A 24,635-nucleotide genomic window follows, 5' to 3' on the forward strand; every position below is an offset into this window, starting at 1 on the left:
GTATTGTGTGCTCTGTGTTGGCCTTTCCTGAAACAGCGAATCAGGAGTTGCTGTGACTGGGAGGAGGCAGAGGAGTAGGAAACCTTCTGGAGAGTGAAGGTTGGCTCAGGGAGTCAGGAGGGTGAAAGCACATGGCACACTCTGTAGGTGGTGCCAACACAGAAGGTCTGAAGTTGGGGAATGTACAAGTTTTAAAGGCATATGCCTAAATACAAGTTCTTGGTTGTGGTTGTTACAGTAAATAATTGCTCTTTGTTCTTTTGTGGGCAATTTTATAAATTGGCCTGTCTGAATTGTACTTGCTGTATTGAGAGGAAACAGGACACTAAATGTGGAAGGCTTACAAGTTTGGGTTTTCATGGCACAAGTTTTAATATTTACTTTCCCAAAAGTTTATGATAACTTTCCAGTTATTTAATCTCATCTTCTCAAATCTAGTCTCAATTCCTAAGATATATTTCAGAGTGCTCAAAGATCTCACAGACACTCTAAACTTTTCTGTTGGTGGAACAAAAGGTGTTTCAGAATTTAACAGGCTTGTTGATAATTATTTTTTGTCAGTTATTGAAGAAAATTACATCCGGTGTATGTTAGAGTACCCCTGAACTCTCCCAGGACAGTGTTACTGGTGGCTGAAAAATCTTACAGAAATGTATTAACCTTTATGTGTCATAAAAGATACAACATACTCTTGGCAAAAATGTCCTTAAACTTCAGTCTCACAAAGCTAAAAAAACTAATGGACTTGAAATATGGTTTTGTTCCACCAAGAGTCTGTGTGCACAGATCTCAGCCCACAGGAATCCCAGATGCCTTGTGCTCTTTGAAAGACTGGTGGGATCAAGGTGGCCTTGGGGTTCTTCAAATGTTAATTCACGAAATGGAGTTGGGAGAGGGGAAAGTTAAGCGGCCTAAGTTAAGGTTGTCTGGTTTGCATAGATTTTTGTATTATAATTTTGGAGTTCCCTGCGAATGGTGTTCCCATAAATATTTTTGAGAATTAATGCAAGATGGTGGACAATCAGAAAAGCTCAAGAAAGGCTTGTTTATGTGACTTCTCACCCTGTACTGCTACAGAGAGTTTACATTTCAGAAAGTTTTAGGACACTGTTCCCAAACAGGTTATGAAGTACTTTAATCTTATTTTTCAGCTGCCGTGTACCATGGGAAAATGTTTTGTCTGTCTGAATGGATGATGTCTTGTTCAACCCACTGGTCATAGAATTCCTCAGATGAGCAAATTCTGTTAGCAAGAAGTCATACAAAAGTAGACCTGTAGTTAAAAACAAAAACAAACCTTCTTTGTACTTGCTCCTGCAAGAGAAATTAGTTCTGTTGAAAATGGAAGGCCATACACATACTGCAGTATCTTACCAAGGAGTGTCTTCTGGTTTTGGTAGTTCTTCATGGACAAAACATGCTACTTTCTACGGTCTTGCAGCTCTTGAGGTAAATAAGCACCCAGGGAAAGGCGACAGTGAGTTGCCTTACTGGATAAAAGGTACCCTTATGAGACAGTCTTGTGTGGAAATTTGGAGGTTGGTCTAATTTCTGTCTTCTGTTGTGGCTGCTGTAAAGTACTATGGAAGTTGACTAGAAGGTAACAGTTTGGTTACAGAAATACTATGAATGGCTCCTTTTTTTTTTTTTTTCAAGTTCTAATGCAACTTCAGAGTTAGAGAACCAGGGAAAAAGTCATCTGATGGCCTTCAGATTTCTGGATCTTGTGAGTCTCTTTTGCCTGAAGAGGCCTACTTGATTCTGAAAGCTCTGTAATGACATGTGTTAATGTGCCTTGTTATAGCTTCAACTTGAAATGTTGGTCAGGGCAGAGTACTTGATACCATTTCTTCTCCTAATATGCTCTCTTGGACTCTTTCTTCTTTTTTTCAGTCACTTTCAGGTACTGCTCACAATTATTTAATTAGAGGTGTTCAAGTCAAAATGCAGCTGGCATGTAAGTCTTAAGACAAGAAGGAAGTTGCCTTTTGTATCCACTGAACTTTTGAGATGCTTATGGTGATAGAATTGGATGTTCCGGATGAAAGTCAGCAAGCTGACACCTTGGCTACTTGGGTTTCATTGACCAAGATACTTGATGTCATACTCCAAAACAGCAGTGTACTTGTCTCGTTTAGTGTGGCTGTCCTACCTGCCAAGTATGTAGCCTTAGCTTTTATCAGCTTCACCTCTCTTTTTCCATGTCCAGGAGTCTTTCAGTAGGAGTTGCTAGCTGTAGTTAGGACGCTAAGAACTATTTGACTTGACTTAAATAGTGAATGGAATATCAGATGAAGCCATGTCTGTATCTTGTGATTTTTACAAATTTTAGGTAGTGATCCTGAATTCTTGCATCTCGCTCTCAGTTGAAACACTGTTGTTTCAGTGGTATGTGTTTAAAAACTGCCCTTCCTTAGATGTGCAGAGCTTCTCTATGCCACTTCTATATGCCGCATTACAAAGCACACTTTTGAGAACAGGCTGTGGTTCCTGTAACTAATTCAACAGGGCCACTTTTCTCTTAAAGAAACTAATAATAAAAATTACCTGACCCATATCTCTCCCAAACTGAGCTGTTTCTCTTTCCATCTTTCTTCAAAGCTGCAGTATTTCTGGAAGAATAGAGCTTGGGGAATGCATTTGCATCCGTGGTTTCTTTTGGGGGGGATGAGGGGGGTGGGGGGAACCCAACAAAACAAACAAACAAAAAAACCACAACCCAAAACCAAACCAGTGAAAGCATTACAGGTTTTAGCCTTTAAATCAGTGTCTGTTTAAAAGCTTTTCTGTGGACAAGCTGTGAGTTGAGCAGTGTGTCTGATCAGAAATACTCCACATGGACTACCAGAACTGCTGCTGGTGAAGTAGACTTACATTTTGAAAGTATTTAAAGCTTGGACTTCATCTTTATTCTCTTTGTAGATGCTCCTCTACACATAGCCCTGAGGAGTACCCCATATAGAGATGAAAAAATAGAAAAGAGAAGAACTTCAACTCCTGTAAGTGCATTAAATAGTCACCGACATACTGTTAGAGAACAAACCAAGAAACACATAGCGAGATCACTGCGGAAGCCTCAAGAAAAAGAAAGAGTTGAAAATGGTACGCGTTTTTAGTTTAACATGAAGTTAAATGTGAAAAGTCTTGGAAAAGTTTTAAGCATTGAAAGGAACTGGTAATATTGGTAGAAAGTATTCTATATACCTTCTTTTAGAGAGTTTAATTTTTTATGAATGTACAGTATAAAATATAAGTGGTGTTTTTTCGCTGTTTCTTTGCAGTAGTTTCAAATGAAGAATCAATATAAGGAATTTTATAAGTATTCTAGCTATACACATTGGGGTTTATTCTTCCCAGTCAGTGTGTAATATTTTAAGATGTAAAAAGTACTAAACTATTTAAGGGCATGAAAAGATTCTTGTGGGGTTTTTTTGTGTGCTTGTTTGATGCACGTGTCTTAATTCTGTTAAACTTTTGGTTGTCAAAAGCATTAAATATTTTAAGTAATCCTGAACTTGTTTAGAGATCTAAACATAATAAAAGAAGGAAAAGGGGAGGCAGGATGACCTTGTTTTTTCTTTTGTAGTTTTTTAATAGCATTTGACTACTTCTGGTAGTCAACACTCCTTGCTACTAAAGGACTCTGAACAACTTTACTTCATGACTTTGATCAGTGGTATATAGTGTAAACCTTTTTTGTACTGGAATCTACTCTGGTATAGGTGCGTAACAGCCATACAGGGGGTGAGGTGTGTGTATACACACATATATGAATAATACATATATTTAAATTTATTTTCATATGTGTGTATATATATAGTTTGCAGCATACTTCCAGATTTACTACATCACTGCTTTCCTTCACATAAGTGATGAGAATTTGAGTCACAGTGATCAGGAAAACACAAAAAAATTGTGTGCTTAGACTATTCTGTCTGTAACAGGTGATCTTTGTTCTGGAGATAGTCTTGAGAAGATTACCTTACTTGCCTGATACTTCATTGTTCTCTTGGTCATAGTAGTCAGTCAGTACTTACCATGTCTGTTTATTCTCGGGTATCCTTTGCTGCCTTCCCTTGTAGGAAGGTCTGAATGAGATCCATTAGTGTCTCTTCATTGGGCTGACTCAGTGGGACATTTCTTACTTGAGAGTATGGCATATAGAGATAAGAATAAACTTTCATGGTGGTGGTAGAAGATGTGACTGAGTACTCACCCTGTTCCTCCTTAGTCTCTCTGCTATTCAAGGAAATTGAGATGGCTTAGGTCTCTGTGTTTTTGCCAAAAAGCTCCTTTTTAAAGATGTAGTTTTGTGATGAATTTTTAGGATTATATAGGGCAGTTTACCTTTCTTTTTGATCACATGAATCTATGAGAGTGCTCCTAACCTAGGTAGCCTCCTTATCTGGTCTTTTTTTCAGTGAGAATTGATTGGACTTCAGAGTGCTTATATGAAACAACTTGAGACAAAAAGATTCTTCAGTACAGGGGGTTTGGAAGGTCACTTTCATAATACTCATTCTTTGCAGATTTTTTGTTTTATTAGGAAGACCGGCATTAACTGTGTTGTGCAGTCAAGAAGATAGCTGTATACAAAAATTTGCAAATACTTGTATTTTTTCAGATTTTTAAAAGACATAACTGCCAAACTGAAGGGGGAAAAAGTGTGGAACAAAGTGACAATTTTTTGTCATATTTGTCATGGATATGTTGGTATTGACTGAAGAAGCATACTCTGTGCACTTGGATATCTTAAAACAAATCAGATGATCTGACCCTAGAAATTTCAATTTTCAAAATAAAAGATGCAGAATTTTCCTACCGTTGTTGACCTCAGTTATTCTCTCTTTGCCCTTCTGAAAGAATAAAATGGCAGAACTTACTTGCATCCCTGTGAGCAGGGAGAAGGAAATGGTACCCAGAGGATCTTGACCACTGGAGGACTAGGAGATGAGGACAAAGGACAGTAAGAAGGAAGTTGGAAGCTCTGTGCTAAGACTTAAATATGAACCTCTTTTTCCTTTTTACCCCCCTCAACAAATGGTAGTGGAGAGGGGATGAAGTTTCTTTTGTGCTGCTAGTCATACTGCCTTTGAAAGACATGTAATTGGTGTGGCAGGCTGCCATTGGTGTCAGCAGTTAATGTGGCTGCTGGCAATGCACAATTTTAGCAGCCATCACTAATGACATGCCAAAAGAGGAACATGAATGGCAAAGTAGCAGGAGATATTCAAGGTCTAAGAGGATGGGGAGATACAGAGCTGAAGACTCATGAGGAGGAGCTAATAAGAATGTCTCCTGCATGCTTATCACAGGTGGTAGAATGTGACTGAGACTTCAAGTTTCTCAGAGTGAGCTGTTTGGACCATAAATGTGTAGCGTTAGGTTGTGAATTGGGGAGTTTACTATTAGCATGTACGAAAGAGGTTAACATAATACACTGGTTTGCTTCATGAGACCAGCTAGGGTTCTTTAATGTTTCGTGCAGGAGAAGATTTCTTACAGTCTAGAGTGCCTAGGTGCTTATTCTGATATCAGTAATCAGAAATTGAAATGGGCTTCTAAATGGGATGGTGAGTGGCTTAATCAGCTAAGCACTCTGAGGGCAAAGCCCTTTTGAGATGCAAGGCGTCTTTCCGTAATAGATTTTATGATTGCACCTATAGTCTTGACCAAGTCAAGATAATTTACTTAAGGAACTGTGTAAATATCTAGAAATTCTGCTGCAGACACCTAAATCTGAAAGACAGGAGTTGTAAACCAATGTTATGATATGGAAAGCAGGGGTTTGTGCATATTACCTTGCAGCAGGATTATACTTTATGGCAAGTGCTCTGGAAGCATGCTTTGAGGATGGACTTGATTGAAGGACATCACCCAATCATTCAAAAATTATGGTGTTTTTTTATTCCCATAAAAATAGAATGGAGAACAGATGGTGAGAGAATAGCAGTTAAAGCCAATCGAACCAGTTGTTACTCCATTTTCCATGAAAACAAAATATTTGACTGAAACTGTACTAGAGTTTGGGGAGTTGTGGTTTTGTTCTTGTCAGACTTCTGTCACAATGCTACTGATATGTTCAGCCATAATAATTTAGAAAACGGATATAAAAAATCTCCCAGTATCTTCTTTTTTAATAACCTCTGAAGCACGTAAGTGGTAAATGGGCATTGGCATACAGTTGATTTCTCCCATATGCTATTGTAATTATTGTTATGGGACAATCAAATTAGGACTTAAAACAAACTATTCGAATTATGAGAGCTGGGAATTCTTACAAATAAGTTTTCTTGTTGGTTTGGGTTTTTTTTTTTTTAGTGAACTGGCCCTGATGGTCCAAAGAAACTGTGGAGGTCTTTAAAAAAAATTAATAAGTAGAATAAGTGTGTATATATCTTAAAAATTAAGTTGGAATATTGTCTAATTTCAGCTGTTAAAGAACATGAGAAGAACAAAGAAAGAAAATCCAAAGACTATGGAAAGTCCAAGTCAAAGAAAAAGAAAAAAAAGAAAAAGCGATCTAAGCCTGGTAAAGTTCTTTTTTCCTTCTGTAGAGGAAAATGGTTTCATTATTTTGTTTTGCCTGTTACCCAGTTCCACACTCTTAAGACTGGTTTCTTCAGTTATCTGGTAGTTCTGATTTTATTAAGTGGTTAATATTAAATTGTGATTGGCAAGATAATTTATTTCCTGGTTGAGGTGCATCATTAATGCTGGATGATGGCTTATAGTAGTGCTTGTGATGGCACAGAATAAATTAAGCTCCAAAATGGGTACGTCAGTCTTCTAAGTCTGGCTTTTCATTAGCAAGTGTACTTGTATGCAAGTTTTACCAGTTAAAGTGGGTGCAGATCCTCTTGATTTGTTACCAAGTACCCTGTGTACCAGATGTTCTCAGTTACATGAGTTAGTTTTGGGGACCTTGTATGAATGATGAAGTTTGGAAATGTTGATGGGTCCTGTTTTTCTGCCGTTAACCTTGTTGTTTCTTACATCTTCACTTAGTATGGGGTGGGGTTTCAGAGGCTGTGACAATGAGCTGTATTAAACCTGTCGCATCCTAAATTTTTTTCGTAAAGGATAAATCTCTCTTCTCCTGGAGAGATGAAGTGAAAGCCTGATTTAAAGACTATACTCATGCTGTGTCCCCCTGTCATGTCTCATAACTGCTGTTCCACCTACATTAACAGGGTTGCAGTAGGAAGATGTCTTCTCTGTTGATTTCATCTACAGAGGCTTGGGAATGCTTTCCTCAGGCCATTTTACACTTTGAACTTCATATGTAGGCCCAGGTGTTATTAGTGATTGGATTCTTCACTTCTGAAATGGCAATTGATTCTGAAAGATTTGTCTAGTAAGGTGTTTACAGATCAAGGGTGGCAACTTTCTCTGCCATTGATGGATGTCTAGGATCATTAATGCAGCACATTTCAATCTGGTATGCATAATTTGTTAAACTAGAGCTCCTTATGGAAGAGTTTCTGAGACAGGAAAGAGAATACCTTTTTGTTTGCTGCCATGAAGAAATAGGACAAGCTGTCATGAGAGAGTAGACAGGAAGAAAGAACCGCAGGCAGGCTGGCTCAGAATTGTACTGAAACAAATAATTTTAGTGAGTTTCTGATTGTATGGTGCCTTCAAATATAATGATAATATGCAAAGTATAATTTGTAAACTTAAGCAATAGTTGCACAACTAGTACCCGCAAACTGCTTGTCTGTCTGCCCTTGGGTTTTAAAATGTTGCTTGCCTTTTTTTGATGTTGCCCTTGTGGTTCTTCAGTCCAGGAACCTTGAAGATTTTCTCCAGATAACTGATTGGAGGGTACTGCTTAACTGCTGACAGTCTCGATTTATACAGTCCAGGACATGACAAATGGGTATTTCACAGAGGAACTGTTCTTGGTGTTTTCTCCACACGTTCCTAATTGGGGCCTTTCTCTTCCACCCATGCATCCTGTACCTACACTAGAAAAATAAGAGAAGAGATGCTTTCTGTCCACTTTTTAGTCTGTGAGATTAGGGAGTGTGCGTAGCCCATGTGAATAATAGCAGGGTGTGAGGGAGAGGTCTCCAGCTAACAGTGCTTGTGTTAGAAGTGCCTGTAATGCAAAAGCATTTGTAGACTTATTCACCCTGAAGAATAGTTAGGTGTAAGTAACCAGTCTTTTCAGCCTTTCTCATGTCAGCAGTGAAGGATGACTGAGCTGCATAAGATTTTTCTGGTTCAGACAATTTTCTAGCCTTTAGAAAGCTTACACATCTTTCAGCAGCATAGTGAAGTCCCAGAGTCCTAGCATGTTGAAGTGAAAATTGTCTCAGTGGATTATACATGCTTGCTATGGGCGTGCATGGTGCTGGTTTTTCTTCTGTCAACTTTTCTTGACCACAGATTTCTAATAATGATACTTCTTCCAATTTTACAGAATACTCTGGCAGTGAAGAAAACACAGATATTTTGCAGGAGCTTTCTTCTGAAAAATCAGTTGTCACAAAATGTATTTCTTCAAATAAATCATCTGCACACCCAAGCACACTGTTGCAGTGCTCTGATTCTGGGCAGCACAGAGGAAAATCAAAAACAAATGGTAAGATGACTCTCCTCATTGGTTTGTTGGTTCTGTCTTTCAATACCAGTAAATATGTGAGCTGCACTAACAGACACGAAAGCTGGTACTCATGATGTAAACTTGGCTATTCTTACGTAGGACTGTGTGTGTTTCCTTTCCCCTGCTTGAAGAAGTTGAACCCAGTTCATTAGCCAGAGCTTGATGTTGCTGCTTTTTGCTTTGCTTTACCTTCACAGAAGCTAGAAGACTGTTGCCCTTGTTTCAGAACTGCACCTTTTTGCAGCACCTTATTAACTCTGTAATAACTATGTTCACACTTCAGTAATTAAAATTTTCATATTTCCAAAGATTTCTACAAAGTAATAACTCATTCAGAGTTAATAATAGATGATATGCAAGTCTATACAGTGTGTGTGCTGTGTTTGAGAGACCACTGAATGTGGTTATGTGTACTTGTATAGATACAGTATGATACATGGTTAGAATGACTTTCTGAGCTTCATAATGATGAGCTCTTGAGTAGCTATTTATTAGTGTCTTCATAGCACTTCATAAACAGAGCTCATAAAAATGTGGCTGCTGTGTTCCAGCTTTCATAATTTTTAATATCTTGGTCCATCTTCCTGTTTACTGTCACAAGCTGGTACAATAAAAAAGGAAGACAAACATTTTGTTCTTTCTGTTATTCTTAAAGCTCGCAAATTTGAAGGAAATGGGAAATGTATGACAGCTTGATATGTATGGGAACCTTAAATTCCTTATTGTACAGATACACTGTTGATGGTAATTTGATTTTTTTTTGACACAACTGTTTTCTTGTTTGGTATTAGGCAAAATGAAAAAATTAAGTTCAGCTAATTCCATTGTATAGGGAAAAGAGGAAACATTAAAAACTACTGAGGCGAAGATTGTGATGATGTCTTAAAACATGTTCTGAAAGTCAGAGCAATTATGGTTTTGGAGCGTATTGACCATAGAATGCACTCGCAGTTTAGTAACGTGGCCATCCGTTGCTCAGACTTCTGTTGATCAGCTCATAGACATTGAAAGACGTGAAAAGTATTGGAAATAGTTTTATTTCATCCTTTTCACAATTGCTTTGCTGCTTTTTGCATCTGCAGAATTTGTACTAACAATAGAAGCAGTGCCTAGATAAAGAAGACCTGGTGTAAGTAATAGTAAAACTCTTGTGTAGAATGAAAGTGCAGGGTGCTTAACCTGTTGCTTACAGAGTACTTCAGAAAAGTGTGTCCTATCTCAGAGGTAGAATAAAACTTCTAAACATGAAAATTAACTAATGCATTGGCTTCTCAGCCCCCTAAATTTGAGAACAGATGTTTTTCAAAAGATCTAGTTTATACTACAGACTGGTGGTTCTATTTCTACAGTCTTGTTTTAGGGGCTAAGTGATCAAAATAGGTCCACCTAATGTAGGTGGACCACAGTCTACTTAAGAGTGACTATAATTTTTCCCTTCTGCTCTCCTCCACCTCACTTCCCAAATAATTAAAATCCATCTCTTCTCCCTCTGACCCTCCCATTCTATCCCCAAGGAAGGTGTAGACATTGCATTAATATTATTAAGGTAAGCATCTCAATTTAGCATGTTGTTCAGTAAAGATTTTATTGGCAGTCTTACTTCATCCACAGAAATGCATTAATGCTTTAAGTAGCGTGGGAGCATTCTTAAAGAATACCTTGGGCAGCGCACTGCCCCTGAATTGATAAATGTGTCCTTAACAGGGGACTAAATGAAAATAATCACTTCTGAAGCAGGATTAAGTTCTCTGTTGGTCTCTGAATGTTTTTGTATGGAGACATTACTTTGTGAGATCGAGTGGTTTGTAAGACAGAACCCTCATATCTTTTGGGGAGCTTTACACTTAAAGTACCAAGTCACAATTCTGTACAAATTGCAGAAACTAGTATGAATTCTTTTTGAATTTATAAATCTGGTTTTGTTTATTATACTTGTCTAAAGAGACTTTGTGCCTTTGGTTTGAGGCACTGTATGTTGAGAATACAATTTTAATGACAGCTGTTAAGTTGGAATATTTTGAAGGAGCTATTAATGAGAATATAAAACTTCATTATGTAGTAACATTGTGATGTTCCTTAAATTACATGGTGAACTCATGCTTTTAGAAATGTATGATTGCATACTTGGGATGAAATCGTGAGAGTTATTTGACCTTTTTATAATTACTTGGGATTTTATCTAACTACTTTTTGTATAGAGGATGACGCCCTGAGTGAGTCATCTATGGATAGCTTGCCTTGGAGTGATGATGACTGCAGTCAAGATGTTGATGTAACCACGAACCCTGATGAAGAAGTTGAAGACAGTGATTTTGAGATTGTTCGGTGTGTTTGTGAAGTAAAAGAAGAAAATGACTTCATGATTCAGGTATGATGTAGAGGGTGAATGCACATTTCAGTGAATACAGTGGGAAGTGTCAGTGGAAAAGCTATTGTAGAAATGTGCACAGGTATGTTCTGTACATGAAATAAACTATTATTGTCCTCTGAAATCATAAAATCTTTAAGGTAACTTATCAGGGTGACCAGCTGCTATGATAGGTAGAAAACCACTTTTTGATACAGTTTGGTTTTTTTAATTGAAAGAAAGTGGGGGCAAAGGGACAATTCTACACAAGCCATTAACGGTTGGCTTGTCACTTGTGGATTTGCATTTTTCTAAAAATTGCAACGTTTCCTATGTTTAGAGAATATCTATTTATAATCAGTGGCTTATCATCTGGCTTTTTTGCTTCCCTTTAGTTGTGAGCATGTTCAGAACATTGCCATGAGATGGTGGTACCCTTCCGCTTCTCTGCCCTTGCAAGAAGCTTGACTTAAACATGCAATCTTCTAGATAGGATGAAGAAAAAAATCCTTACTTGAGTCTTTTGTTTTGAAGCAGAGCTGCAGCCATCCATTCTGCAGCTTGTTGGTTTTTTCTTTTTTTTAGGAGGCTCCTACTCCTCCTGTCTAGATAACTTCTTGCTTGTTGTAGGACCTCAGTTCAAAGTGACAGTAGTATAGCTTGGCAGCTGTATTCATTGCATATTTTAAGGTAATTGTTGCATTCTTTTGAGGAGTTGGTTTTATTTGTGAAAGGATATGGCATGACACTGATTTCAGAAATACTTTTCTGACATACGAAGCTCGGTCCCATCTGCAGCTTTTGAGTTCACTTTCCCAGGCATTCTGTTGCTAATTTTTGAGAGGTTTGAATCCCACTTTATGGGACCCCTTACTGGGATAGTTCCTGGCATGCTACTGTGAACTGCATTTCTTTTTTGCTCTTTGGAACTAGGAGGAAAGACAGAAGCTGATTTATACCTACCTCACAGCTGCTGATAATTTTTTTGGTGGACTTTATTGCATGAATGGAGGCAGAAGCCTGTTAAGGAGAAGGTGTGCACTGTTCAAATTGTTGCGTGAAGAATTCTTGGCTTCTGCAGCAGGACAGTAGAAACAACTTTTTTTGCTCTGAACATCAACAACCTAATTTAAAAAAAAAATTAATAGAGCTAGCAAATGCAGCTAAATGTGATTTTTGTCCTCAATGGTTGAGTTTAACAGCTAACTTAATTGGGTATTTTTCTTTGGCATTCCATACCATTTTATGGAGATTTGCTCTGGAACGTATGACACTTCTTCTGTTAGTGCCAAGTTCATTTTGATGCACACCTTTGTATTAGTGTGGGATCCAGACAATGCAGGGCAAAAGATACCTTGTGCATTGGTAGGAGAGGGTGCAATGATGGTTTGTGGTCAAAATTAGATAAGTAACACCTGAATGTATAGGAGGAAGAGGAGTCTGACAGTTGGGAATAAAGGGGGCTGGCTGTCCTCTGAAGAGATGGCTCAATGAAAGACACAAAGATATAGTCTGGAGTATAATTTTCTGGCAAAAGCAGTCTCAATACTAGTCTATGCAGAATGGCAGAGAAGTGATAGCTAGCTCAGGACGTAGTCTATGGATACCTTTCATGTAAGGTTTTGCACGCTGCTTCCGAGATCCGTTTTCTAGGTTGAACTAGTTGGGGGGGGGGGTTTTGAGTGTATTGCAAAGTTTTAAACACTTCAGCTGTGTTATAAAAGAACTGTCTAGGAGAGCAGGTTATTCTCTCTGGAAGAGAGATGTAGATCGACAGTGTGGTGAGTACCTGCATTTGTTACGGGGACTGAAGCAATAGGACTTGGAGAGCAAGGAGGTGGTAATAAGATTGGGGGGGGGAAGGGGGAGATTAGGCAGATAGTTTGTTTAAGGTACCAAGTGCTGTGCTCTCCACATCTTTCTGTCAGCCTGTAGTTTTTGGGAAAATGTTTTGAACAGTCTGGTCTTATGCTGTTGATGTGAAAATGTCTGAATTAGCTCTTTAACTACAGAGCATTAATACAAAGCAAAGATGCTATGTTTTACAACTGTGGAATTATGATGAGGGAAACTTATTTTCCGCCTTTCAGAGGTGTAGTGCTGAGATTGACACTTCCCTTTGACTTTACAGAGTGAGGATCCCATGTAGTTGTCATAACTATAAGAAAGAGATTTCTTCCCTATTTCCTACTCAGACTTTACTTTGACACTTGGAAACATGAATTTGGAAGCCTCTATCCTAAAGAACTTGCATTCAGACTTGTCCTCTCTTCCTGAAGATATGTGGTTTTGCTTGGTGTGTGGGTTTTTAGAAGAATATTGTCATTCTTTGCACTTGTCTCCATTGAAGTGTTTATTCTGCTCCTGCTTATTACTGATGAGATCTGACTGAAATATGCTGACACTTGGGGTACTTGCTTGAGCATGTCCTTGTGTGCCGGTCTGCCTTGACTTGGTATCAAAATTAGAAGCCAGGGCATTTTCTCCATGCGTGTGACTGGAGGTTCCTCCCTCCCAGGGTACATGTATGGTGCCCTCTTGCAAGAGGGAGAATGGTAAGTCTTTTTTCTCTCTGAATGGTGCTCATTTCCAGGAATTTGCCAAGTTTAGAAATAATGAGAAAAAAAAAAGTTAATTTTAAACATAAGCAGCACCTTTATTTTTCCTGAAAAGATCAGGGACCATTAAGGTTTAATGAAACTCTTACATGGTTAAACCAAGAATTTGTTCCATTTAGGTCTTTAAACTAATAATAAAACCCACAAAAAATTCAGCTTAGAGATTTTGCAAAAAACCTGTTCCTTTATCTTGAACTTGCCTTAAATTAATTCTTTCAAGCAATTTGCGCATAAAGAATACCATTCATTACACCAGGATACAGAAATATGGTTTTGCATTTAATTTAAGTACCTGCCTCAGTTAGTAGAAGGTAAAACTGGAAAAAAATATAAAAAAATAATATATCATTGGTCAATGCTATTTCATTCTGGTTTCTGTAACTTTGCAAGGAGGTTACTAGATATCATTTATGGAGCCTGTGTAAAGTAGTAGCTTAGCGTTGCTGTGTGTTGATTCTGAAGGCACAGCACTCCCTTTTTTAGGGTAAGGCTTGGGGCCAAAAAAGTCCAGACAAAGATGTCATTGTCTGTTCATTTTGGTTTTTATACCTAAATATTGGTGAATTTGTGTGTGATGTAGAGAATTCTGGGGCTGGATTTGGTGGCCTTGGAGGTGATGGATGTAAATGGACTTGGGATATTTTTGTTCCGGTAGATGAAAAGCTGCTTTAAATACATGTCCATTGGGTTTGGGTATTTCTTTCACACTTGAACTTCAATTTAAATATTATTGCACAGCTCTGTGTTTTTCCTCTTCAAAATGTCTTACTTGGCTTGCTTTGCTACTACTTCATATGCAGGGTGCAGCTTCTATGTAGCATGTGTCCAGAGCAATAGCCTTTAGCCTGGCCAGCCAAGTAGAACATGCAGATAAAAGGAAGGACCTGTGCCCTGATGGGGTGGATATTTTACTCAACTGATATTTAAATAAAAAAAATGGGATGCTTCATTAGAGTCCTAGGCAAATTTGCCTGGAAAATCACTGTGTGTAGCTCTGTGCCATATGGCATGATTTATAGGATGCAAGTGTAACTAGGTCCAGGATCTCCCTCCTTACTTTTACCATGCAGTCTATTTTTCTTAATCTGTTTTCTTCATTTTAGGACACGTTTTTCTGGCTCCTGCTAATCATCTTTGTGAAAGTAGGATGGTCTCTCAACCTTTTTTGAAAACATCTCCTTATTGCTTTAGGATTGTTAGCCATTTTGTAAGGCAAAACATTGTTAGTCCCATCTGTCAAACCTGTTTCTCTCTAAACTTTTACATTCTCCATTCCCAGTGCTTCTATTTCCTCCACACCTAGACAACTAATTTAATACAGTGATGTATGCAAAACCCCACTAATATAATACAATGATGTATGCAAAAACTGGTGGTCCCTTTCTGTCTTTCCTAGCTTGAGGAAAGGCAGGAGACAAGAGCAGCATTAATAAAAGTGGTATAAGTGGTGCTCAACACAGATGAGATGTTTATCAAGTTGGCATCTTTGTAGGTCAGTGAAGAGCAGCATCTGAGATTGCTTGGGGTTGCTGTTTGTGTTTGGTTTAGCTGATTTTGAAAACCTTTGCCAATATTGGCAAGATCTCTGCATTAAGCTTTTGGCTTGTGCTCTGAGAAATAAAGGTTATGATCTATTGTCTCACTGCTTGTGAAAATAGTAATTCTGAACTGACACCACAGTTTCAAATCAAAATTGGCCTAATATTCTGAAGTGGGGTTTGGTCTCACATTTCAGGGGTCTTCAGGCTACAGATGAAGTTTTGTCTGCTTGTTAAAGTGGGGGGTGGAGGTGGGTTGGAAGTGACTGAAACAGAACATGTGGATATAGTTTTTCCTGCTCTAAAACTGTATGAATTTAAGTACAGTGATTGCATTTTAAATAGCATAACTGTGCTAAAAAAGTAGGACCAAATTATATTCAGTCTTTGCCAATGTGATTGCTCACACTTAGAAGGATGTCAGAAGTTTTTAAAGCTAGTATAACTGCATCTGCACTGGAGTTTTATATTAGTAGAGCTACCTTTGAAATAGATAAAATGCTAGAGATAGAAGTATCAGTAAAGCATAATATTGGCTAGTCCTATGTGACATAAGTATCCCTTGGATTTTATAATTGAATGTGATTTACCCTTTGAGCGGGAAACCTTTTAATTCTGAAAACTTGATATATTTTGCTAAAGAAAGCTTGATTGCATACTGTTTTCTGTCCTGATTATGTGTGCATGCATCTTGTGAAGCATTTTCATCGCCAAAGGGAACATTTTTTGCACCTTTCAGGATCTCAGCTTCCACTTTGTAATTGTTGTCATTCTCCAGAAATCCATGTGAAAAATGTGTGGGAAGGGTTCAGACTTTATTGCAGTCCACTTCTTCAATGTATTTACTTGTAGTTGGAAGAGGAGGGTAGGTATTAATACATTTTTTTGTCTTAAAATATGTAGATGATGTGTCTCTCAATTGAGGTAATCTTATTGAGCTCCTGTAGGCTTCATTTCTGTTGATGGTGCACTTCTTGACTTTAAACAGTGTGAAGAGTGTCTGTGCTGGCAGCATGGAGTCTGTATGGGCTTACTGGAAGATAATGTACCTGAGAAATACACCTGCTATGTTTGCCAAGATCCTCCAGGTACAGAAATCTAAGGTTACAGAGCCTTCTTCTATATGTGTCTGTTGTTATAGATAATTGAGTTCAGTTATTGATACAGAAAGTTTAATTTATGTGAATGTACATGAGTCAGTATTGTAGAATTACAGCTGGATAGGAATGGAAATGAATGTTTTAACTGTGGTGACCATCTGTCGCATGTTTGCCAGTAATAAGGATTGTGCTGTCTCGCTTTGGAAAATGACTTTAAGAAGCACTCAGGAAACTTAAGCAAAGACTCCCCATGGGCACATCTTACAGGATGTGAGTGCAGCTTTCCTCCAACAAGACCAGGCTTACGTGTTCTTTAAAATAAGTCAGCAAGAGGCTCACTGGTTCTCAACAGCCATGGTTCTTATCTGTCTGAGTGTGTTACCCAAGATAATTTATATTTGTATTTATGTTGGGTAATGCAGTCAGAGTTGATCTACCAGTATTTTCTCTACTCCTATGTATTTTAAAATGCCTTAGTCCATCTTATGTAGCAGGTAAAATTACACTTGTGTGGATCTTTTCTGACTTCCTAACTCTATGAATTATAAAGCCTTGCTGAATGTGGAAACTTTTGAGGTTCGGGCTTGAGTCTATGTTCATAAATGATGAGAAAATGGGATCTCTGCCTAATCACAAGACTGTTTTGGATTATATACATATTTCGATTGCGATCTCTGCTTTTTTTGGCTGTTTAAAACTACCAACTCTTTTGTAGCTTAACTCATTGATTTGTGTAGTTCATATGCTAATGTTGTGTTTACTCATAGCAAGGAAGACACACTGTGCTTACATTCAATTATCCAAGTAGTAAAATAGTTTAACATTTTTTAAAGTTTTTTACAGTATCTTGCATCCAGGATTTTAACCCTCTATTTTCAAGATATTTTGCTTTTGATTTGTGTCAATTTGAGTTAGTTGTGCACATTAGTTAGGTTTAAATGCAGACTGAAGTTGTGTCATCGTACTTGAACTATGTCTATTTAGTAAGAAACTTTATCAGAATGCTTTTTGGTAAAAACTGATTACAACTAACACTTCATTTGCTTAATTAGTTTAATTGCTTGAATCAGCTATTGCTTTGAAGATCCTGAAACTTTTTTATTTGGACTTAGTTTTACTTGTGTCTTGGAAAAGGAAAACATATCCAACTTTTTAAGTGCAGAAGTGGCTTCTCGATTTCAGTGAATCTGCTGTTGGCTTGAAATGAGCTAAATAGGCTTTATGAATCAGCACAGAAGTTGCTTTTAAAACTGGGCATAGCCATTCAGCAAACTTTTATTTAGGAGCTTTACCCAGTTTAGTGCTGGTACTTGTAACAGCACCATTCATATTATTGGAAATAAAAGCAAGTGTAGTGTAATTATGCCTAAAAACTGTACCAACTGTCATTTTGGACAGTTCTTCTTGAGTGAAGTGGGATTTTTAAGAGATTTGGTAACATTTACCCTTGCTTAAACATTATCAAAATGTTTGATGTGACAAATTAATTCAAGCCATAGAAAGCATGCATTGTTGGATATCGTCTTGTGTCTTCTCTTAAGCTAACACAGCTAGAAAGAGAGTACTTTTGGCTCTGAGTACACCACTAAGTAAACAATGTTGTGGGTGGGCTTCAGTTGGATAATCTCAGTATTGTTCAGATGACCATGGAGTTCTAAAATTCATTATTTTATTCTTGCGGACTGAAGTTAATTTTCTGTCACAAATGGTAGTTTCTCTAACACAAAAATAAATGCGTGGGAATTAATACAGGTATGTCAGGAGTGTCTCCAAAGTGGTTCTGGCCATACCTAGAAGATCTCTTGCTTGTTACAGTGTATCTGCCTGAAAAATTGAGCTGTTATAGCCTTGAAAATTTGTTCTTGTCTGTGTTGGTTTCTGTTTGAGATTTTTTGGAGGTCTTGCCTCAAAACATTTGAGTATTATCCTATACAGCCTAGTGGCTGAGCATGCTTACAAGCTGTTTCATTTGCTTTTATTCCTTTACTGAGACAGAGTTAGTATCAAATTTAAGTTTGAAAGTGTTCTTAATGTGCACAGATGTTCATACAAGGCATGACATAGAAACCATTTTGTTGCCATTCTATAACTACCATCCAAAAGCATATAAGCACCTGTTCTGCTTATTTCTCAGTATGGCTTCCAAAGAGTTGTGTTGCTTCATTGAGCCAAAGTTAACAGCATGGGTAGCAATGATACCAAATATGTGTGTAGTGCAATCCCTTATTGTTTCTCTGCTGCCAAGTAACTTTTTTTTTTAGCTTCTCTTTAACTGCTGAAACTTCTAGTCAATATTACCCTGCTTATATTGGAGACATTTTGTGAATGTTGTTCTAAGTCTATGCTCCAGTATTATCTCTGATTTTGTAGGTTTGCTGACTGGGCTGTATACAGGCCAGTGAATGAAGTGGTGTTTCTCAGGGTGCTGAGCTGTCTTCTGAGAACATCTGTTGTAACAATACATTTTACAGGGGATGTGTGGGCTTTTGTTGGATTTTTGGCTTGGATTTTTTTGTGTTTGTTTTTGCAGTTTAGCAAGGATCTCAAGTTCCACTCTTTCCTGCTAATACCATTTTGTTTGGCTGCTTAAGTTACTTTTACTGATGCATTTATCACATTTAACATAATTTCATTTTGGCTGTTGTTAATATTCCAGCCTTTTAAGCTAGAATTAGCAGTATTAATAGCCTGACTTAAACAAATTTTCCATCAGAACCTCATCACTGATTCCTTTAAAATTTACTGTTGAATGACTGTATTAATACATGTATGATGCTTAAAAACAAGACCACTGGAAAAGGGAAGGTCACTGCCTTTTGCTGCATTTTTCTGTCTGCAGAGAGCTGTATTCGAACTGTAGCTTTAGTTATAACCGTGGTTACTAGGCAGTGTAATACCCTGCTAAAAATACACTTTTCTGTGTGCATCAGCTTCAATTACCTTTTGTGAATGTCCTTCAGAATTTGAGGTCTGAATGCTTTTACAGTTGGGCAGAGGTTTCTGAGGTTGTCGTCTCACTTCCCACTTTACAAGTTCTTATGTCTTCAGGGTTTTGTCTGCTATTATAGGATATTTATTGGTACTATTGATAAGAACAAATAAGCTGTTGCAAGACTTTGAGATAATCAGAATTACTACCAGCAATGTCAACATACCATAGTTAATGCTTCATTTTAACACGTTCATTACTGTTGCTTTAGGTCAGAGGTCCAGCTTAAAGTACTGGTATGAGAAGGAGTGGTTAAGTAATGGTCACATGCATGGCTTAGCATTTTTGGAAGAAAATTATTCCCACCAGAATGCCAAGAAGATAGTAGCCACTCACCAACTTCTTGGCGATGTACAGAGAGTGATAGAAGTACTGCATGGACTGCAGCTGAAGATGAGCATATTACAGTAAGCAGTATTTAAGTATCGGTCGGCATGGTCTCAATGTGAATTAGATTTCAAATAGTAGAAAAATAACCAAAAATTCAGACTTATTTTTGTGCTTCTATAACAACATAGTTTGAATTGCTAATGTGATCTTGGCTGCTTAAAAACTATTTGTGTTGAGGATTGTAAATTCACTATGTGTATAGAAGAGTTGGGAAAGTATGAAGGAAAGAGGGAGAAAAAACAGCTTCTCCTAAAGCACCTAAATAGATTTAAGTAACAAGAAGAGGATAGGTGTATAACCTATGGCAGCATTCTTACAATGCTTGCATTCTCCATTTCAGTAATTCTAAATCATAGCTTTTCCAGCAGAAATCAGATATTTTTGTTCGGCAAATTGTGTTGCTTTGTTATAGTAGGAGTAGTTGCACCTTCAGCAACCTATTGCAATTCATTTCTATGCAAAGATTATTACAGATATATATGAAAAAATAACATTCAGTAATCACTGTAGAAATCACGTTTTCTGCATCTTTTCCTCTTTAAAGTCATTCTTGGGTTCTGATGACTGAAAAATTTTTTTGTAACTCAAATCCAGCAGTTGTAAATTGATTGAATTCCAAATTTATTAGTTATTAAATTTCACAGCAGCAGCTATTTGGAAAGCAAAGCTTTTAGTGTGTCCAGTGTTCTTTATAACTTTTCCCCTTAAATTTAATCTATGGTGATGTAGTAGGGCTAGTGGCAGTACTTGAAATTCTTAAATATGCTTAATAATGCTTAGAGCAAAAGAGTAGCAATTTTAGCATAAGGTTTTGCTTTTCTATTATGGTGTCTTTTAGTCAGATCTGTAAGTAATCTCTTTCCTCTTTGGAGAGGGTGGAACATAAATATTGTAAGATCACTCCTTAGGCCTTTTCTTAAATAGCAAGAGTTCAGATTGTGACTTTCCAATTGTAGAGTAAACTGAGATTTGCACAGTACTAAGGTATGGAGCACTGGGCAAGTATATGATGCTTATTACAGACTTTTTTCTTTTTCTCTCCCATCCTGAACTTGGTGTAATGACTTGGTTTAATTAAAGATGAGGTGTGGTCCTGATACGATAATCTTGTTAAAAGCTATAGCCCCAGGTTTTTTTATCATCAGATGAATCAGAAAGAATTTTAAAAATTGCTGAATTAGAAGAATGATTATATTGTTGATGCAGATCTACCATCTAGGGGAGAGGAGATGATTTCACAGCTGCCTGAAATTATTAGGAGAGTTTTGCTCAGTATTTCAAGAAGGTGGCAAAGGATCAGAGGTGACACTGACAGTTTCTGTGCAATGGCAGGGAGAGCCAGCCTTCAGAAGGCAATAGTTAAAAGGTTGCTCAAGTATTAAGCATTCAATTTTTCATCCTTATGTAGCTGGGGCATCATCTTTCAATTTTCTGTCTTCTGTGAAGTTATCCCTTGCTCTATGACGAGCAAAATAGTGCCTTTAGGTGTAGCATATCAGTGGAGCTGGAATAGAAAGCTTTGGTAAGTGGACACCTGGCTTTTACTTTTCTAGGTGTGCCTTCAGGATTGCTCATGAAGGATATCATAGACATGCAGTCACTGGAGGTAGAGTGCTTGTGTAAAGTGGTCTGAGCAAGTCCTTGGCAGTTGTAGTTTCCTCTGATAGGCACTGAAGAAACCTTAGGTACTATAGAACAGATCAGAAAGCAGTTACTTTGGAAGTAAAATGGTCATGTTTTGTTGAGTGGTTTGGAGAAAAGCTGGATCAGCCTAATGGAGTAAGTCCATCTGCCTTTGTTTGCAAGGAAGCACAGAGTGGGATTTTGGGGCAGACCCCTTTCTTTCCATGTGGCTGAATGCAGATGCTTTAGGGTCAGGATTTGCTTCTGCTGCATTCTTGTAGCCTGTAGCAGATAAGCTGCCTACCCTTTGAAGATAAGCAGAGTGATTCTGCTTTGCTCTCCTTTTTACTGCTGTTTTAATGCCTGACAGATGTGGAAGAACAGTATCGGTTACAGTGCTCACTATAAACCTTTTGTTTGTTATATCCATGTAAGAATCTGATACCTATAGTTGTCCCTGCTGCTGGAATAAAAAACGTATTAGTCAATTTGAAAACAATTAAAATATGAATTTTTTATAAGGAGCAGATGGGGGGACTATGGCATGTTGGTATACCAGGCAGTAGAGTTTGCTTAGCGTGTTCGGATTTAAAGGAAAGTTAAAGTCTTAAAGGAAATAATAAGGAAGTTGTACACCACCACCCCAGCCCCCAACTCCCCAGTTGCTGTTGTTATTAGAGAGTTATAAAAGATCAATGGATTTAATTTTGATGCTTATTTTGGGGAACTACAGGGTAAAGTTTGATACTGAGTGATTTGAGGGGGTGTTTTTGTTTTACTGGTGTTTAAAATTGTTAAAATCTTAGTTTAGCTTCAGAGTACTTGACTTACCTTACTAAAAATACCCCAGTGAAAATGAGTTTATGCTGTTAATAAATTGCAAATACTGAAGCAAAATGCTCCTTCAAGGGCAACATTGGTAAAAAGCTCCATGTATCAACTTGAAACTTATTCTACAATTTTTTTTCTTAATGGCAACACTTGGCTTGTATACCATGTTATAGAAATGAAAATAGTGAACATAACAGAACATTGTAGGAAGATACACAATTGAGGTCAGTGAAATTGTATTATTTCAGAATACTTGGGTATTTTTTTTACTGATTACACTGACTAAAGCATGTAGTAGTTCAAATATTCTTATTTAATTTCTTGATGTAATTAGGATAGTTTGCTCAGTCACTTAGGCGTTTAAATTTGGATGTTTTACTACTTTTATGTTTGAACAGAAATAAAGAACATCCTGACCTAAAGCTTTGGTGCCATCCATGGAAGCACATTACGGTGGATGAAAAAATTCATACAAAACATATCATTCACATTGAGGAGAACTGTTGCAAAGAGGATACGGCAAGTTATAGAACTTGGAATGGGACAGTTGAGAAACCCTCAACCATTCCTTCTGTGGAGGAATCTTACATTACGAGTGAACACTGTTACCAGAAGCCTCGGGCCTACTACCCTGCGATAGAGCAGAGATTGGTTGTGGAAACAAGAGGTTCAGCCATGGATGATGGAGTAAACAGAATAAGGGAAAATGGGGATGATGCTCTGTCAGAGAGATTTGGCTGGAATCTGGACCGAGAAATATGCAAGGTGGAAAATGAATCTAAACACAATTACTCTAAGGTATTTGTATTAAAATAACCCTGTCTGCATAGAGGATGTGTTTGCCTGGCAAAGTGCAAAACTCAATCCTTTTTAATAGTAGTTTGTTTATTTGTGTTTAGTTTTTTCCTGTCCTGTTAAATCTATAGTTGCCACTACACATTAAAATGATAGACATAATCAACTCCTCCCTTTCAAGTAATAACTTACGAAAATAATCTAGGTTGAAGAGGACTTCTGGACCTTAAATCACCTGCACAGTCAGTGGAACATGTATTATGGTCCACTAGCAGTTCATTGCTTCTTACTTTTGTGTGTGTTTAAATGTAAAAATAAACACTAGCAATGGGATAGAGAGAGAACAAGGCAAGCATGTATGATACTACCAAATGCACTGGCATTCCAGCTTTTAGTTATTTCCATCTTGTTCCCGTGTTTCTTGTAATAAATACATTAACTAAATTAATTCCAAGTTCTTCAGGTAGCATTTCCTGGTGGGGGGAAAAAAAGTAGTAGCCTAAACTGGTCTTTAAGAATGATCATCGTTGAATAGTCCTGTATCTTCTTCCTACTGGAGCACTCCAGTGTTATCTTTTCAACTCTTGGTTGTCATTTTCAGCCCTATCAGGTCTATCAGAGGCATTTATTTCTATACCCCAAGGCAAAAATTTTGCTTCGATTAGTGCCAAGTCATATGAAATACAGTCTGACAAATGCAAGAAGGACTCTGGGAAATACTGACCTCCCTATTTTAGATTAAAAGGTTGTTTAGCTTGTGTTTCATGCATATGTAAGCTGTAATTTATGTTCTTTTTAACTTATCTATCAAATCAATTGAGGTTGCTTTATGTTTCCCAGAAAGACATATATTTCAGTTCTTCAGTCTTTTAGGAACCTTTTTCTAAATCCTGTCATATTTTAGCAAGATGATGAAGAAAAGTAGGGGAGTAGAATCAACACTGATGGTGTAGTCACATTTCGTAAGTGGTGGTAATGTTTTTTTTTTTCTAGATGCTTCTATGAAAGTTTTAGTGGAATTGAGATTAGATTGCTTCAGGAAAAATCCCTTCTCACTGCAAAATCATTTGCTCTTTAGTTGATTACTGTCACATTTAAAATGGCTTTAGTGTTCCCTAGGATGCACAGATTAAGTGCAGTATCTTTCAGCTGGAGGTTGGCAGGGAGCTAGCTATGTGTATATATGTTACCATTTGAAAATAATGTGCTTGTGAAGTGCGAAGAATAGATCTTAGCAAAATACCTATAAAAGTATGTCTACATTTAGATACGCTTGCCCAAACTGCCTTAATATTTGTGTACAATCTCTTCTCTGTGTGTCTCTATCCTCCGCTAGCCGAAGATTAGTTGAGCAATTAGCTTGGATAACTGTAAGGACCCAGACAGTCTGGCTCACCAATTCTGTTTCGCTGTAATGAATATTAATGTTTGTATTTCTGCTAGGTAAGAGAGTCTGTCTCCAAGAAGGTCTCTCCAGAGGAAGCTGTTGAAATGAAATTGCTGGAAAAAGACAAAGAAGGAGTTGTGAACTCGCAGCTGCAGTGGCAGCTTAATCTTTTAGCTCATGTGGAATCTCTGCAAGATGAAGTCATACACAGAATGGATTTCATTGAGAAGGAGCTAGATGGTAGGTAACATTTTTCTATTTCAAAAATTAACTGTATTTAACTGAACTACCTGTTCAAAACATGTTAACTTGAATTTTATTACTTCAGACCTACAGAGGTGATAGTTGCTTTGTCAGATTTACTGCATTTACTAATAGAAAGTAGACATGCTGATGATGACGTGGG

The 24,635-nt window shown here is 37.5% G+C and overlaps 1 protein-coding gene across 1 annotated transcript in view; it reads left to right on the forward strand.

The window, feature by feature from the left end:
• The window catches only part of PHF20 (PHD finger protein 20), a 73,697-nt gene that overhangs the window by 44,784 nt on the left and 4,278 nt on the right, over window positions 1-24,635 (forward strand). Inside the window, exons 14-20 of the mRNA XM_010564524.1 lie at window positions 6,434-6,532; window positions 8,429-8,590; window positions 10,810-10,979; window positions 16,103-16,202; window positions 19,415-19,610; window positions 22,446-22,845; window positions 24,286-24,469. Of these exons, the coding sequence (XP_010562826.1) occupies window positions 6,434-6,532; window positions 8,429-8,590; window positions 10,810-10,979; window positions 16,103-16,202; window positions 19,415-19,610; window positions 22,446-22,845; window positions 24,286-24,469 (1,311 nt within the window). The remainder of the gene's footprint in view (window positions 1-6,433; window positions 6,533-8,428; window positions 8,591-10,809; window positions 10,980-16,102; window positions 16,203-19,414; window positions 19,611-22,445; window positions 22,846-24,285; window positions 24,470-24,635) is intronic.

This window comes from Haliaeetus leucocephalus, unplaced genomic scaffold, assembly GCF_000737465.1.
Source record: "Haliaeetus leucocephalus isolate CR32 unplaced genomic scaffold, Haliaeetus_leucocephalus-4.0 Scaffold182, whole genome shotgun sequence".
In the NCBI taxonomy this organism is placed as follows: Eukaryota; Metazoa; Chordata; class Aves; order Accipitriformes; family Accipitridae; genus Haliaeetus; species Haliaeetus leucocephalus.